Here is a 15,135-nt window from a genome sequence, read left to right on the forward strand (position 1 = left end):
GCTGCTTTGTCCTGGATGGTGTCAAATTTCTTGGGAGTTGTTGAAGCGGTACTCATCCAGGTAAGTAGAGAGTATTCCATCACACTCCTGACTTGTGCCTAGTAGATGGTGGACAAACTTTAGGGATTCAGGCGGTGGGTTATTCACTGCAGAATTCCCAGCCTTTGGCCTGCTCTTGTAGCCACAGTATTTATCTGGTTGGCCCAGTTCAGTCTCTGGTCAGTGGTAACCTCCAGGATGTTGATAGTGCAGCATTCAGTGATGGTAATGGCATTGAATGTCAAGAGGAGATGGTTAGATCTTTCTTGTTGGAGATGGTCATTGACTGGCACTTGTGTGGCATGAATGTTATTTGCCACTTTTCTGCCAAAGCCTAAATGTTGTCCAGGTCTTGCTGTATGTGAGCATGGAATGCTTCAGTATCTAAGGAGTCGTGAATGGTACTGAACACTCTACAAACATCAGCGCACTTCCCCACTTCTAACCTTTTAATGAAGCAAAAAATCATTGATGAGCCAGCTGAAGATGGTTGGGCTTAGGACACTATCCTGCGGAACTCGTGCAGCGATATCCTGGGCTGAAATGATTAGTCTCCAATAACCACCACCATCTTCCTGTGTGCTAGGTATGATTCCGACCAGTGGAGAGCTTTCCCCCGATTCCTAACTTCAATTTTGCTAGGGCTCCTTGATGCTACACTCTTTCTGCCTTGATGTCGAGGGCAGTCACTTTCACCTTCCCTCTTGAATTCAGCCATTTTGCCCATGTTTGGACCAAGGCTGAGGTCTGAAGCCAAATGTCCCTAGCAGAACCTAAATTAAGCATTGGTGAGCAGTTTATTGCTGTGTAACTGTCACTTGATAGCGCTGTCAGTGACACTTGTCATTTTGCTAAATATTGAGAGTAGACTGATGGGATAGTAATTGGCCATATTGGGCAGAATTTTGCCGTCAGCGAGCAGGGAGCAGGGCCCGCTCGCCGACGCATAAAATGACATGGGATAACGTTGGGAGGCGCCCCCGACGTCATCCCGGCCCATTTAAATTTTCAGGAAGGCGGGGGTGCAGCAAAATCAGCTGCGGGCCCGCTGACCTGCCAATGGCCAATTGAGGCCATTGACAGGGTCATTTAAACAATTAAAGGACCTGCCCATCTAACCTTAAGGTTGGTGGGCAGGCCGGGAGCCCTGGGGGGAATAGAAAAAACATGAAACCTCATCCACTGACGGGATGAGATTTCATGCAGGGTTCTAAAAAGTTCAATAAAGTTTTACTGTAATTTATGAACATGTCCCATCTCATGTGACATTGTCACATGAGGGGGACATGTTAGGGAATTCTTTTTTCTATTTTTAATCTTTTTAAAAGTGTAAGCGATCTCCTGAGGCAGCACTTAGCCTCAGGGAGATGTGCGCTCTTTCACGCGCATGTGTGAAAGAGCACACTCTCGCTTTTGTGGAATCCCTCCCCCCTAACCGCACAGGAAGCGCATAGCGCTTCCCGCTGGACATCACGCTGGCTGGGCCTTAATTGGCCCACTCACGTAAAATGGCGGCAGGACCCGCTTCTCCGGCAGGGATCGTCTCCCCACCCGCTGAAGATTGGGTCGGGCCCGCCCATCTGACAGGCAGAAAATTCTGCCCATTGGATTTGTTCTTCTTTTTGAGGACAGGACATACCTGGGCAATTTTCCAGATTGTTGGGTAGATGCCAGTATTGTCATTGTACTGAAACAACTTCGCTAGGGGTGTGGCTTGTTCTAGAGTACAAGTTTTTAGTACCATAGTCGGGATGTTGTCAGGGCCCATGAGATTTCACCCTTTTCATAGTGAATTGAATTGGCTGAAGACTGGCATCTGTGATAGTAGAGACCTCAAGAGGAAGGTGAGATGGATCGTCCACTCAGCACTTCTGAAGACAGTTGCGAGTAATTCAGTCTTTTTTTTGTTCTGATGTGCTGGGTTGCAGCACCATTGAGGAATTCGGATGTTTGTAGAACCTCCTCCTCTCATTATCCACCATTCGTGACTGGATATGCTTGGACTGCAGAAATTTGATCCGATCTGCTCGTTATGAATTTGCTTTGCTCTGTCTATCGCATGCTGCTTCGACTGTTAGACCATAAGACATAGGAGCAGAAATTAGGCCATTCAGCCTATCGAGTCTGCTTGGCCATTCAATCATGGCTGATAAGTTTCTCAACCCCATTCTGCCGCCTTCTCCCCGTAACCTTTGATCCCCTTACCAATCAAGAACCTATCTATCTCGGTCTTAAATACACTCAATGACCTGGCCTCCACAGCCTTCTGTGGCAATGAATTCCACTCTCTGGCTGAAGAAGTTTCTCCTCATCTCTGTTCTAAAAGGTCTTCCCTTTACTCTAAGGCTGTGCCCTCGGGTCCTAGTCTCTCCTACTAATGGAAACATCTTCCCTACGTCCACTCTATCCAGTCCTTTCAGTATTCTGTAAGTTTCAATCAGATCCCCCCTCATCCTTCTAAACTCCATCGAGTATAGACCCAGAGTCCTCAAACATTCCTCATATGTTAAGCCTTTCATTCCTGGGATCGTTCTGTTTAGCATGTATGTAGTCCTGCATTGTAGTTTCATAGGGTTGGCACCTCTTTTTTTCCTTAAATGCTTGGTATTCCTCCTGACATTCTTGCCAGCACTCCTCTTTCAACCAGGGTTGATCTTCTTGCCTGATGGTAATAGCAGAGGGAAGGTTTTTCCCGATGATGAGACGACAGAATGTGGTTTGATACAATTCTGCTGCTGCTGATGGCCTACGGTGCCTCATGGATGCCCAATTTTGAGCTGCTAAATCAGTTCTGAATCTAACCCATTTAGCAAGATGGTAGTGCCACACAACACAATGGAGGGTATCCTCCGTGTGAAGATTAGACTTTGTCTCGGTCAGGACTGTGCGGTAATCACTCCTACCAATTCTCTTATGGACAAATACATCTGCGGCAGGTAGCTTGGTATAGGCAAGGTGAAGTGGGTTTTTTCCTCTTGTTGGTTCTGTCACTAACTGTTGCATGCCCAGTCTGGCAGATATGTGCTTCAGTGCTTGGCCAGCTGGATCATTACTGTTGCTACCAAGCCATTCTTGGTATTAGACATTGAAGTCCCCTGCCCAGAGTACATTCTGTGCCCTTGTTACCCTCAGTGCTTCTTCCAGGTGGTGTTCAACATGGAGGAGTATTGATTCATCAGCTGTGGGAGGGTGGTCGGTGGTAATCAGCAAACGGTTTCCTTGCACATGTTTGACCTGAAGCCATGAGACTTAATGCAGTCCGAAGTCAATATTGAGGACTTCCAGGGCCACTCTATCCCAACTGTATTCTTAGGCAGTCCCTCGGGGTCGAGCATGACTTGCTTCCACACTAAAAATGAGTTCTTAGGTGACTGAAGAGTCCAATGTGTGACCTCTAGTCTCTGTCACAAGTAGGGCAGACGGTGGTAGGGGGAACAGACAGTTGGGGTGCCCTGGTTGCCATGCGCTCCTTTCGCTGTCAACGCATGGCTTCAGCTAGCCTTTGGCAATGAGACTCGGTGTTCAGCTCCTTCCCCAATGCCTCCCCTCCACTTTGGGCCAGGGATTCCCAGATGTCGGTGGGGATGTTGCACTTTTTCAAGAAGGCTTTGAGGGTGTCCTTGAAGCATTTCCTCTGCCATCCTGGAGTTCGCTTGCCGTGTCGAAGCTCTGAGTGGAGCGCTTGTTTCGGGAGTATTGTGTCGGACATGTGGATGACGTGACCCGCTGATTAAGTGTGGTCAATGCTTCGATGCTGGGATGTTGGCCCAAGCGAGAACACTGACATTGGTGCGCTTATCTTGTCAATGGATTTGCTGGATCTTGCGGAGGCAGTGCTGGTGATATTTCTACAGAGTTTTGAGGTGCCTGCTGTACATAGTCCATGTCTCTGAGCCATATAGGAGGGCGGGTATCACTACTGCTCTGTAGACCATGAGCTTGGTGCTGGTTTTGAGGTCCTGGTCTTCAAACCCTTTCTCTTCCTCAGGCGGCTGAAGGCTGTGCTCGCACATTGAAGGCGGTGTTGAACTTCGTCGTCCATGTCTGCCCTTGTTGGTCCACATTGTCCAAGGCCCTGTCGTGGATTTTGATAACCATGGAGTCGGGGGGGGGGCGGCAGTGCGGTGCGTGGGTAGAGGACCTTTGTCTTATGGATGTTTAGTGTAAGGCTCATACTCTCATACGCATTGGTAAAGGGGTTGACGATGGTATGGAGCTTGGCATTCGAGTGTGCGCAGACGCAAACATCGTCTTCACACTGTAGTTCAAAGACAGAGGATGGGATGACCTTGGATCTGGCCTGCAGGTGACGGAAGTTGAATTGGTTCCCATTTGTTCTGTAGTTTAGCTCCACTCCAGCGGGGAGCATGCTTAGGGTGAGATGGAGCATTGCAGTAAGTAAGATCGAGAGGAGCATCGATGCGATGACACAGCCTTACTTGACCCTGGTCTGAACGTGAATTGGGTCTGTGGTGGATCCGCTGGTCAGGATCACGGCTTACCTGTCATCGTGGAGCAAGCGGAGGATGGTGACAAACTTTTGGAGGCGGCCGAAACGGAAGAGGATGCTCCATAATCCTTTGTGGTTGACAGTGTCAAAGGTTTTGTGAAGTCAAAGAAGGCCATATACAAGGGTTGGTGCTGTTCCTTGCATTTCTCTTGCAGTTGCCACGCGATGAAGATCATGTCCATTGTGCCCCTTAGTGGGTGGAATCCGCACTGCAACTCTGGGGGGAGCTCTTCAGCCACAGAGAAGGTGATTGAGGAGGATTCTTGCGATGACCATCTCTGAGGTCGACAGCAGGAAGATTCCTATATACCGTGGTTGGATTTGTCACCTTCCTTGAAGATTGTCACGATTACAGCGTCTCTGAGTTCTCCAGGCATGCTCTTCTTCCAGATAAGGGGGAATGAAGCCATGTATTCACGCCAATAGTGCTTCTCCGCCATTCCGGCAGGGATTCCATCTACTCCTGGTGCCTTGTTGCTCTTTAGCTGTTGAATGGCCTTTTCTACCTCGTGCCAGGTTGGGGTTGTGCTGAGATGGTGACGGTAGCATGCTGCGGGATGGAGTTGAGGACACTTGCATTGAAGACAGAGTCTCTGTTAAGAAGATTTTGAAATGCTCTTTCCAGTGGGCACTGACTGCACCTCCATCTTTGATGAGCACCTCTCTGTTCTTGGCCAGCGGTGGAGTGGGGCTTTGAGTGCTTGGGCAGAAGGTGGTCTTGATTGCGCTAAAGAAACATCACACATCATGGTTGTCAGGTCAAATATGAGCAAGGAAACCTCTTGCTGATTACCACCTACCACCCTCCCGCAGCTGATGATTCAGTACTCCTCCATGTTAAATACCACCTGGAGGATGTACTGAGGATAGTAAGGGCACAGAATTTACTCTAGTTGGAGGACTTCAATGTCCATTACCAACTGTATACCACTGTTCTGCCACCCCTGGTGGGTCTGCCCTGCAGTGAGTCAGGATATAGGCAGTGTTGGCGATGGAACAGTCTGGGACATAGCTTGCACGCAAAGATTTGGTGAGTATGACTATGGCCTGAATTTTCATAAACACAGAGGGTCTCCAGTTTTTCCAAAATGGCACCGGAGACCCAATTCCAGAAGTCCCACCCCAAACCCAGAACCCACCATTTTTGTTGGGGATGGTGGGGTAGTGGTGCAGAATGGGGGAGGGTTGTAGTTTACACATCCATGCTCCATGGGCACAGCTGCACATGTGAAAGTGCAGCTATGTTCAAACATCCAATTCTCGTAACTCGGATGTCCAAAAATAACTTGTGAGCTTTAGACCTTTCAGGAGAAGGTTTGATGCTGCCAGAGTCCTTTGGAGAGGTAGAGCACAATTTTGAATAGGTCCAGGGACATCTTTGGGCAAGATAAGATGCCCTTTAGGAGAGGTCATGTCCCTTTGAGATTGTTAAAAGTAGGCACACATATACGTAGAAAATTAATTAAACTCATTGGAATTGTCAAGCTGTTTGTAACTGTCAAGGGGACTGTCAAGGGAACTGTTGAGTTGTCAAGGCATTTAAATCTCCTGGCTTTTAAAAGTAAAATAAAACATGCTGTAGTTTAAAGAAAAACTGTTTGCTATTTCACTCTTTCTTTCTGTTGACATAAGCCTGAGGGCTACCATTACAGACCAAAAGACCATAAGATGTAGGAGCAGAAGTAGGCCATTCGACCCATTGAGTGTGCTCCGCCATTCAGTGAGATCATGGCTGGTCTGATAACCCTCAACTCCACTTTCCTGCCTTTTCTCCATAACCCTTGATTCCCTTACTGATTAAAAATCAGTCTTGAATATACTTAACGACCCAGTCTCTACAGCCCTCCGCAGTAAAGAATTCCACAGATTGACTACTCTCTGAGAGAAGAAATTCCTCCTCATCTCTGTCTTAAATGGATGACCCCTTACTCTGAGATTATGCCCTCTGGTCCTAGACTCTCTCACAAGGGGAAAACAACCTCTCAGCATCTACCCTATCAAGCCCCCTAAGAATCTTATATGTTTCAATAAAGTCGCCTCTCATTCTTCTAAGCTCCAGTGAGTACAGGCCCAACCTACTCAATCTCTCCTCATAAGAAAATCCTTTCATACCCGGGATCAACCTAGTGAAGCTTCTCTGGACTGCCTCCAATGCCAGTATATCTTTCCTTAGATAAGGGGACCAAAACTGTTCCCAGTATTCTAGGTGTGGTCTAACCAGTGCCTTGTATAGTTTTAGCAAGACTTCCCTATTTTTTATACTCCACTCCCTTTGAAATAAAGGTCAACATTCCATTTGCCTTCCCTATTACCTGCTGAACTTGTATGTTAGCTTTTTGGGATTCATGCACCAGGACTCCCAAATACCTCTGTGCTGAAATCTTTCTCCATTTAAATAATATTCAGCTCCTCTATTCTTCCTACCAAAATGCATAACCTCACATTTTCCCACATTATATTCAATCTGCCAATTTTTTGCCCACCCACTTGACCTGTCTTTATCCCTCTGTAGACTCCTTGTGTCATCCTCACCACTTGCCTTCCCACCTATTTTTGTGTCACCTGCAAACTTGACGATAGTACATTTACTTCCCTCATCTAAGTCATTATTATATATTGTAAATAATTGTGGCCCCACCACTGATCCCTGTGGCACGCCATTAGTTACAGATTGCCAACCTGAAAATGCCCCCCTTATCCCAACTCTCTGTCTTCTATTAGTTAACCAATCCTCTATCCATGCTAATTTACTACCCTCAACACCATTGGCTGTTATCTTATTAAGTAGCCTTATGTGCAGTACCTTATCAAACGCCTTTTGGAAATCCAAACATATTACATCTACTGGTTCCCCTTTATCTATCCTGCTTGTTATCTCCTCAAAGAATTCTAATAAATTTGCCAGGCATGATTTCCCCTTCATAAAGCCATGCTGACTCTGCTTGATTTATATTATGCATTTATAAATGCCCTGCAATTACATCCTTTATAATAGACTCTAACATTTTTCCACTGACGGATGTTAAGCTAACTGGCTTATAGTTACCTGTTTTTTGTCTCCCTCCCCTTTTGAATAAGGGTGTTACATTGTCATTTTTCCAATCTCCTGGGATTTTTCCAGAATCTAAGGATTCTTGGAAGATTACTACCAGTGCATCCACTATCTATGTAGCTACTTCATTTAATATCCTAGGATGCAACCCATCAGGTCCAGGGCACTTAACAGCCTTTAGCCCCATTAGTTTTCCTAGTACTTTTTCTCTAGTGATTGTTATTGTATTTATTTCCTCCTCCATGCCCACCCCTTTTCCCCTTGATTATTTAGTATTTTTGGAATGTTATTAGTGTCTTCTATCGGGAAGACTGGAGCAAAGTATTTATTCAACTCCTCTGCATTTCCTGGTTCCCCATTATTATTTGCCCAGCCTCATTCTCTAAGGGGCCTATGTTCACTTTGAACTCTCTCTTCCTTTTTTCTATATTTAAAGAAGTTCTTACTGGCCGTTTTTATATTACATCCTAGTTTACCCTCAAAGTTTATTTTCTTCCTCTTTTTTTTTGGTCATCTTTTGTTGCTTTTTAGAACTTTCCCAATCCTGTGGCTTACCACTAATCTTTGCCACATTGTATGTTTTTCCTTTCAATTCGATACTATCCTTAACTTCTTTGGTTAACCATGGTTGGTTTATCCCCTTCCTAGAATCCTTCTTCCTCACTGATATAACTTTGTTGTGAGTCATCATCTATTTTCTTAAATATCTGCCATTGTTCATCAACTGTCTTTTCTGCTAAACTCCTTTCCCAACACACTCCAGCCAACTCTGCCCTCATTCCTTTGTAATTACCCTTATTTACGTTTAGCACAGTTGTTTCCAACCCAAGTTTCTCACTCTCAAACTGAATGCCAAATTCAACCATGTTATGGTCACTGTTTCCTAGGGGATCTTTTACTTTATACTAATAGATAATTTATTAAATCTGCCTCTTTCCACATTACCAGATCCAAAATAGCCTGATCCCTGGTTGGATCCACAACATATTATTCTAGGAAACTGCCCTGAATACACTCTATGGATTCTTGCTTGTGGCTACCTCTGCCAGTTTGATTTTCCCAATCTGCATGAAGATTAAAACCATTAATGTTATGCCTTTTTTACATGTCCTCATTATTTCCTGATTTATTCTATGTCTTACAGAATAGCTACTGTTAGAGGGCCTATAGACTACTCCCACCAGTGTTTCTTCCCCTTATTTCTTACCTCCACCCATATGGATTCTACATCTTCCGATCCAAGATCATTTCTTGCTTTCGTACTTAATCTATCTTGTGCTAACAAAGCTACCCCACCAGCCTTTCCTTCCTGCCTGTCCTTTCGAAAAGTCACATACCCCTGATTATTTAGTTCCCAACTTTGATCTCCTTGTAACCATGTCTCCATAATGGCTATAAGATCATACCCATTAACCTCTATTTGTGCCGTTAATTCATTTATTTTGTTCCAAATACTATGTGCATTTAAGTAAAGAGGCATTCATTTTTTTTAACCATTTTCGTCCCCTTTGACCTTATTTGCTGCTTTTTTTGTGTTTCTACACTCTATCCCTTCCTGTCACACACTGGGTATCATTACCTAAATAGCTGCCCTGCAATGCTGACATATCTTTTGTAAGCATACGTATCCTCCTTCTAGAACCCTCCCCTCTATTTAGTTTAGAGCCCTCTCTACAGCCCTAGTTATTCAATTCACCAGGACATTGGTCCCAGCCCGATTCAAGTGAAGCCCGACCCACCGGAACAGCTTCCTTCTGCCCCAATACAGGTGCCAGTGCCCAATGAACTGAAACACATTCCTCCCACATCAATCTTTGAGCCACGCATTTAACTCCTTTGATTTTATTTACCCTATGCCAGATTGCCCATGGCTCTGGAGGAAATCCCGAGATTATTAGCTTGGAGGTTCTGCTTTTTAATTTAGCTCCTAACTGTTCAAATTCTTTCAGCAGAATTTCCTTTCTAGTCCTATCAATGTCGTTGGTACCAACATGGACGACAACAGCTGGATCCCTCCCCTCCCACTCCAGGTTCCTCACCAGCCCTGAGGAGATGTCCTCAGGGCTGGCACCAGACAGGCAATACTGCCTTCAGGACTCTCGGCTGCAGAGAACAGTATCTGTCCCCCTAATTATACTGTCCCCTACCATGACCACATTCCTATTTCCACCCCCACTTGAATGGTTCCCTGTACCACGGTGCCGTGGTCAGTTCACCCATCCTCCCTGCAGTCCCCGCGCTCGTCCACACAGTTTGCAAGAACCTCGTAACTGTTGGACAGTTGCAAAGGTCGAGGCTCCTCTAATGCTACCCAAGGGTCCCCATACCCGCTTCATCTACAGCCCCAGCCTCCTGTCCCTGATCACAGACTAAAGTTGAATTACCTAATCTGAGGGGTGTGACCGCCTCCTGGAGCAAAGGGTCCAGGTAACTTTCCCCATCCCTGCTGTGGCACAATGTCTGCAGCTCGGATTCCAGCTCATTAACTCAGATCCAAAGTTCCTCGAGCTGCAAACACTACAGGTGTGTTCATTCTGGATCACCTTGGTGTCCAGCAGGCCTCACATGCTGCTGCAGCAGCAACACATCACCCATCCTGCCATCGCTATCATATTTTATTTTATTTATAATTAATTACTCCAGTATCCCTGCTCTTTACACTTGAATGTAATTATTTTTTACACCTGATTGATCCTATACTTAACAAGCTATTTTTAAGAAAAGAGAAAAAAAAGACCAGAGACCTAAACACAAACTAAAGACCTTACTTTTACTTTAAAGCCTAGAAATACTCACCAATCCTACTCACCAATCAGCTGTTCTCCGTGCTCTTTTCTCTCTCACGCTCTTTACTGGTCTCTCGTCTCTCTCTCTCCGTGCTCTTTAATGGTACCTCGCCTCTCTCTCCATGCTCTTTAATGGTACCTCGCCTCTCTCTCTCCATGCTCTTTAATGGGCTCTCACCTCTCTCTCCGCTCTTTTTAATGGTGCCTCGCCGCTCTCTCTTCACACTCTTTAATGATCTCTCGCCTCTCTTTCTGTGCTCTTTAATGATCTCTCGCCTCTCCGTGCTCTTTAATAGGATTTGTGCTGCATGACTGATTTCACAACCTATCATTATCACAGTGGGGTGCCTGTCAGTTCACAGTTTGACAGCTCCAAGTGGTTATAAAAGGTGGAATCTTCCAGTCCACCCAATAGTGGGATGCATAGTGGGCGGGGAAACCTAATTTGGCATGAGGCCAAAATCTGCTTCCCGACGTCAGGATGAACTGTAGGAATTAAGTTCTAAGAACTTTAAAGGCAGGTTGAACTTCCCGATAAACAAAGATATGATGCCCTTTTGCATGCATTTGCATGTCATGCATGCTCATTAAAAGGCCGCCTTGCTGGAATTAAGTTCCCCAGCCCAATGCAGCTCCCCGCCAAAGAGAAATTGGAATGTTCACTTTTATGACTGTATAAAGGTGGCATGCACCTGGCAAGGTAGGCTTCTTCCATGATTAGCAGTGAGTTCTCCTCTTTGGGGAGCATATGTAAATGCAAGCCTATGCTTGAGACCGAGTGGTGGCAGCGCAAGTTGCGTTGAGGTTGACCAAGGAATGGAGGAAGTATTAGTGAGGAAAGGTGGAGTAGTGGCCAGGCAAGGTGGAAGGGATTTTTAAAATTCATTCATGGGATATGTATGTCACTGGCCAGGCCAGAACTTATTGCCCATCCTTAATTGCCCTTGAAGGTGGTGGGGAGCTGCCGCCTTGAACCGCTGCAGTCCATGTGGTGTAGGCACACCCACAGTGCTATTAGGGAGGAAGCTCCAGGATTTTAACTCAGCGACAGTGAAGGAATAGCAATATTTTTCCAAGTCCGGATGGTGAGTGCCTTGGAGGGGAGCTTCCAGGTGGCGTTCCCATGCATATGCCACCCTTGTCTTTCTAGATGGTAGCGGTTTTGCGTTTGGAAGGTGCTGTATAAGGAGCTTTGGTGAGTTCCTGCAGTGCATCTTGTAGATGGTACACACTGCTGCTACTGTGTGTCGGTGGTGGATGGGGTGAATGTTTGTGGATGCGTGCCAATCAAGCAGGCTGTTTTGTCCTGGATGGCACCAAGCTTCTTGAGTGTTTTTGGAGCTGCACTCCTCCAGGCAAGTGGAGAGTATTCCATCACACTCCTGACTTGTGCCTTGTAGATGATAGACAGGTTTTGGGGAGTCAGGAGTGAGTTAATCACTGCAGGATTCCTAGCCTCTGATCTGCTCTTGTAGCCACTATATTTATATGGCTAGCCCAGTTCAGTTTCTGGTCAATGGTAACACCCAGGATGTTGATAGTGGGAGATTCAGTGATGGTAATGCCATTGAATGTCAAGGGGCGATGGTTAGATTCTCTCTTGTTGGAGATGATCATTGCCTGTCACTCATGTGGCGTGAATGTTACTTGCCATTTGTTTACTCAAGCCTTTATATTGTCCAGGTCTTGCTGCATTTGGACATAGACTGCTCAGTATCTGAGGAGTCACAAATGGTGCTGAACATGCTGCAATTATCAGCGAACATCTCCACTTCTGACCTTATGATGGAAGGAAGGTCATTGCTGAAGGACATGAAGATTATTGAGCCTACCCTGAGGTACTCCTGTGGAGGAGGATAGTGCAGACTGTCTGGGTGCCCTTTAAATATGGCGCCTAGACTATTGACCCCATGAGATGATGGTGAAGATGGCAACTTCCTGTCTGTCCCTGGCACAAGAATTGGCGAGCTCCTCATGGATGCATATTTAATGAGCTAACCAGCACAAGATTATGTGTGGTCAGCTATCTCGTCCCCCCACCCTCCCAGCGGGAATTAGTCTCATATCCGCACCAACCACTGAACTTCGATTACAGGGCAGAGGATTCTGCTGTACGTCTTTTGATGTGGAGCTATGAATACAAATATTTGTTTTCATAATAGATTAAGCACTTGAATTAATTTTTTGTTTTTATAAAGGATTATGTAGTTGAAAGAATGCAAATGTAGTGAATGGGTTTTCATGAATGTAAGTGATTTTTATAAAAATAAAGTCTGCATTAAGCACTTAGGTCTTTATTTTATTTTATCTCAGTGTGGGTCCTGGAGTCTGCCCATGGTGTATACTGGTTGAGTTGGCATGGAGGGTGTAAGTGCAAAGGCTTAAGATGGCCCCCTTTGAACTATATTATTGCACAACTTCAGTTAGAATTAATTTTATATTATAAAAGTAACATTAACTAAACTAAGGAAATAAACAGAATCACGGTCAGTGCAAACACTGAACCATACTCAGCTATTTTGCCAAACAGTGATTTTCCAAACTGCAGTCTTTAGCCTCTGTGTGGCCCCTGAACCTTGGTGCTTGAATCCTCAAAGCCTAGGCAATTCTGTTCTATTTGTATTTTTATTCATTATTTGCTGGTTTAACTTGTTTAAAGTTTGAGGCCTTGAAGTTGTAAAGGGACATTTTTGCTGCTATTACCTCATTGGTGGGCAAATCATGTCATGTCATGTCATCAAGGTTCTCCAAGAGAGTGATTCATCATTCCTGCTCCACGTCAATTGTAGAGAAATTGAATTATTCAGTCAGGCACCAGCAGATCACCACTATTATGTAAGTTTGACCTCCAGGCCAGGGTATAGTGATTGCCACTGTTAAAACAAAATTTAACCCAAACCTAAATAAAATCACATGCCAAAAATAAAATTACATATAGTAAAAGAGCAACAGGTACCTGCAATAATTTGATATGGTCGAATCTTGGGTGCAGGTGACAGATAAATAGTTAGAAGAACTTAAGCGTGCCTTCTAAACACCTTGATTACATTATTGATTTGAATTGCTCTCAGAACAAATTTGCTGCCAACTTTGGATTTTGCAATTCAAATTGATTAATACTTACATTATTATTAGAATCTGTTGTTTGTTAAATTCAGCAAATGTACAGTTAATTTCCACCAAGTTTGTTCTAAACACCGAGTTAGTGTCGAAAGGCATTTATTGGAAGAGTTGCTCTTGGTTAGTTCTTTTTACTGTGTCCCTAAAGAAATCTGACAAAACTTATTGAATGAAATGAGTTCAATTGTTTGAACTCACTTCAGCCAATTGAGTTCAGATTTATTTGTCAGGCAATGTTTGCACTCATCCCATTGGTTTAGCAGTATGAAATAAAGATCATTGGTTGCCCATTTGTTTTATCCTTCAATATTCTTTTGAAAGCAATTTCATGAAGTTCATCTTTAACTTATTAAGATATAAAATAATGCAACAGGAAGAAAACAGAACAGTGCAATCTTTTTCTTTTTATAGCTGACTTTGGACTTTCCAAAATTGCGGATGATCAAGTGACCATGAAGACAGTATGTGGAACACCAGGATATTGTGGTAAATTTTCAGATTGTTTTAAATATTAATTTCCAAAAATTATTTTTATATTTGCTGTGAATATGAGTTTTTGTCTACATTCAACTCCTATAAATGCTCATAGTCTGAAAGACCAGAAAAGTATTAATAGGCCAGTAAGGAGAGTTTTTTAGGTGACCAAAGAGCCTCTTTGGAAATCAGTACTAGGAAAATAGACCCAACTAGAACCTTGTCTTATATGACTTCACCTTCACCGTGCCATGACCCTAATTCAGTTTCTTGGTGACCTCCTGGTGGAACTTTCACTGCATTGAATTGAAAGAGTACTTATAACAACCTTATGGAAGGTGAATTTAAAAAAAAATAATTAGGCCTTGGAACCAAAACCTAAAATATGGTGGAGGCTTGAGCAGAGGAAGATTTACATACCACCCTTTTCCTCTTGAAAGGGCATCAGCACATCATTAACCCAGGAGCTCTTGCCAATTCTTTCCTGGTAGCCTCTAGGATCGACAATGGTAGGCTTGGAAATTAATTGGGTTGCTGGGCCCTGCTTCCCCAGTCATTTGTATGCAGTGGAGTGACGAAGGGATGACCGGTGGTTTTCTTTAGGGTGGGTCAGACCATTGTAACCAGGTCTGCAATGGTTTTTCTTCATCTCCTGCACCGTTACCTCTGGTGACCACCCACCCCCACAAAGATCTATCCTTGGCCTCCTATTTCTCATCTACATACTACCCCTTGACGACATCATCTGAAACCACAGTGTAAGTTTTCTCATTTCTGCTGACAACACTCAGCTCTACCTCATCTGCATCCTACTCGATTCCTTCACTGATGTTAAATTATTAAACTGCTTATCTGAAATCCCATACAGGTGGCAGAAATTTCCTTCAGTTAAATATTGAGAAGACTGACCTGTACCCTAGCTATCGATTCCATTCCTCTCCATGGCAACTGTCTGAGATTAGACCAGAGATCCCAAGATGAGCTTCCAATCACATATGTGTGATCACCACCATCACCTATTTCCACCTCTGTAATAATGCACGTCTCTACCTCTGCCTCAACTCATCTGCTGCTGAAACCCTCATCCGTCCCCTAGTTAGTGCTAGACTTGACTATTCCAACGCATTCCTGGCTAGTCTCCCATATTATACCCC

General features: G+C 44.5%; 1 protein-coding gene across 3 annotated transcripts in view; it reads left to right on the forward strand.

Moving 5' to 3' along the window:
- Positions 1–15,135, forward strand: part of camk4 (calcium/calmodulin-dependent protein kinase IV) — a 278,967-nt gene that overhangs the window by 203,137 nt on the left and 60,695 nt on the right. For all 3 annotated transcript variants that reach the window (XM_078566212.1, XM_078566205.1, XM_078566219.1), the window contains one exon: positions 13,919–13,993. In XM_078566212.1, the coding sequence (XP_078422338.1) occupies positions 13,919–13,993 (75 nt within the window). The remainder of the gene's footprint in view (positions 1–13,918; positions 13,994–15,135) is intronic.

Source organism: Cetorhinus maximus, chromosome 2, assembly GCF_964194155.1.
Source record: "Cetorhinus maximus chromosome 2, sCetMax3.hap1.1, whole genome shotgun sequence".
NCBI lineage: Eukaryota > Metazoa > Chordata > Chondrichthyes > Lamniformes > Cetorhinidae > Cetorhinus > Cetorhinus maximus.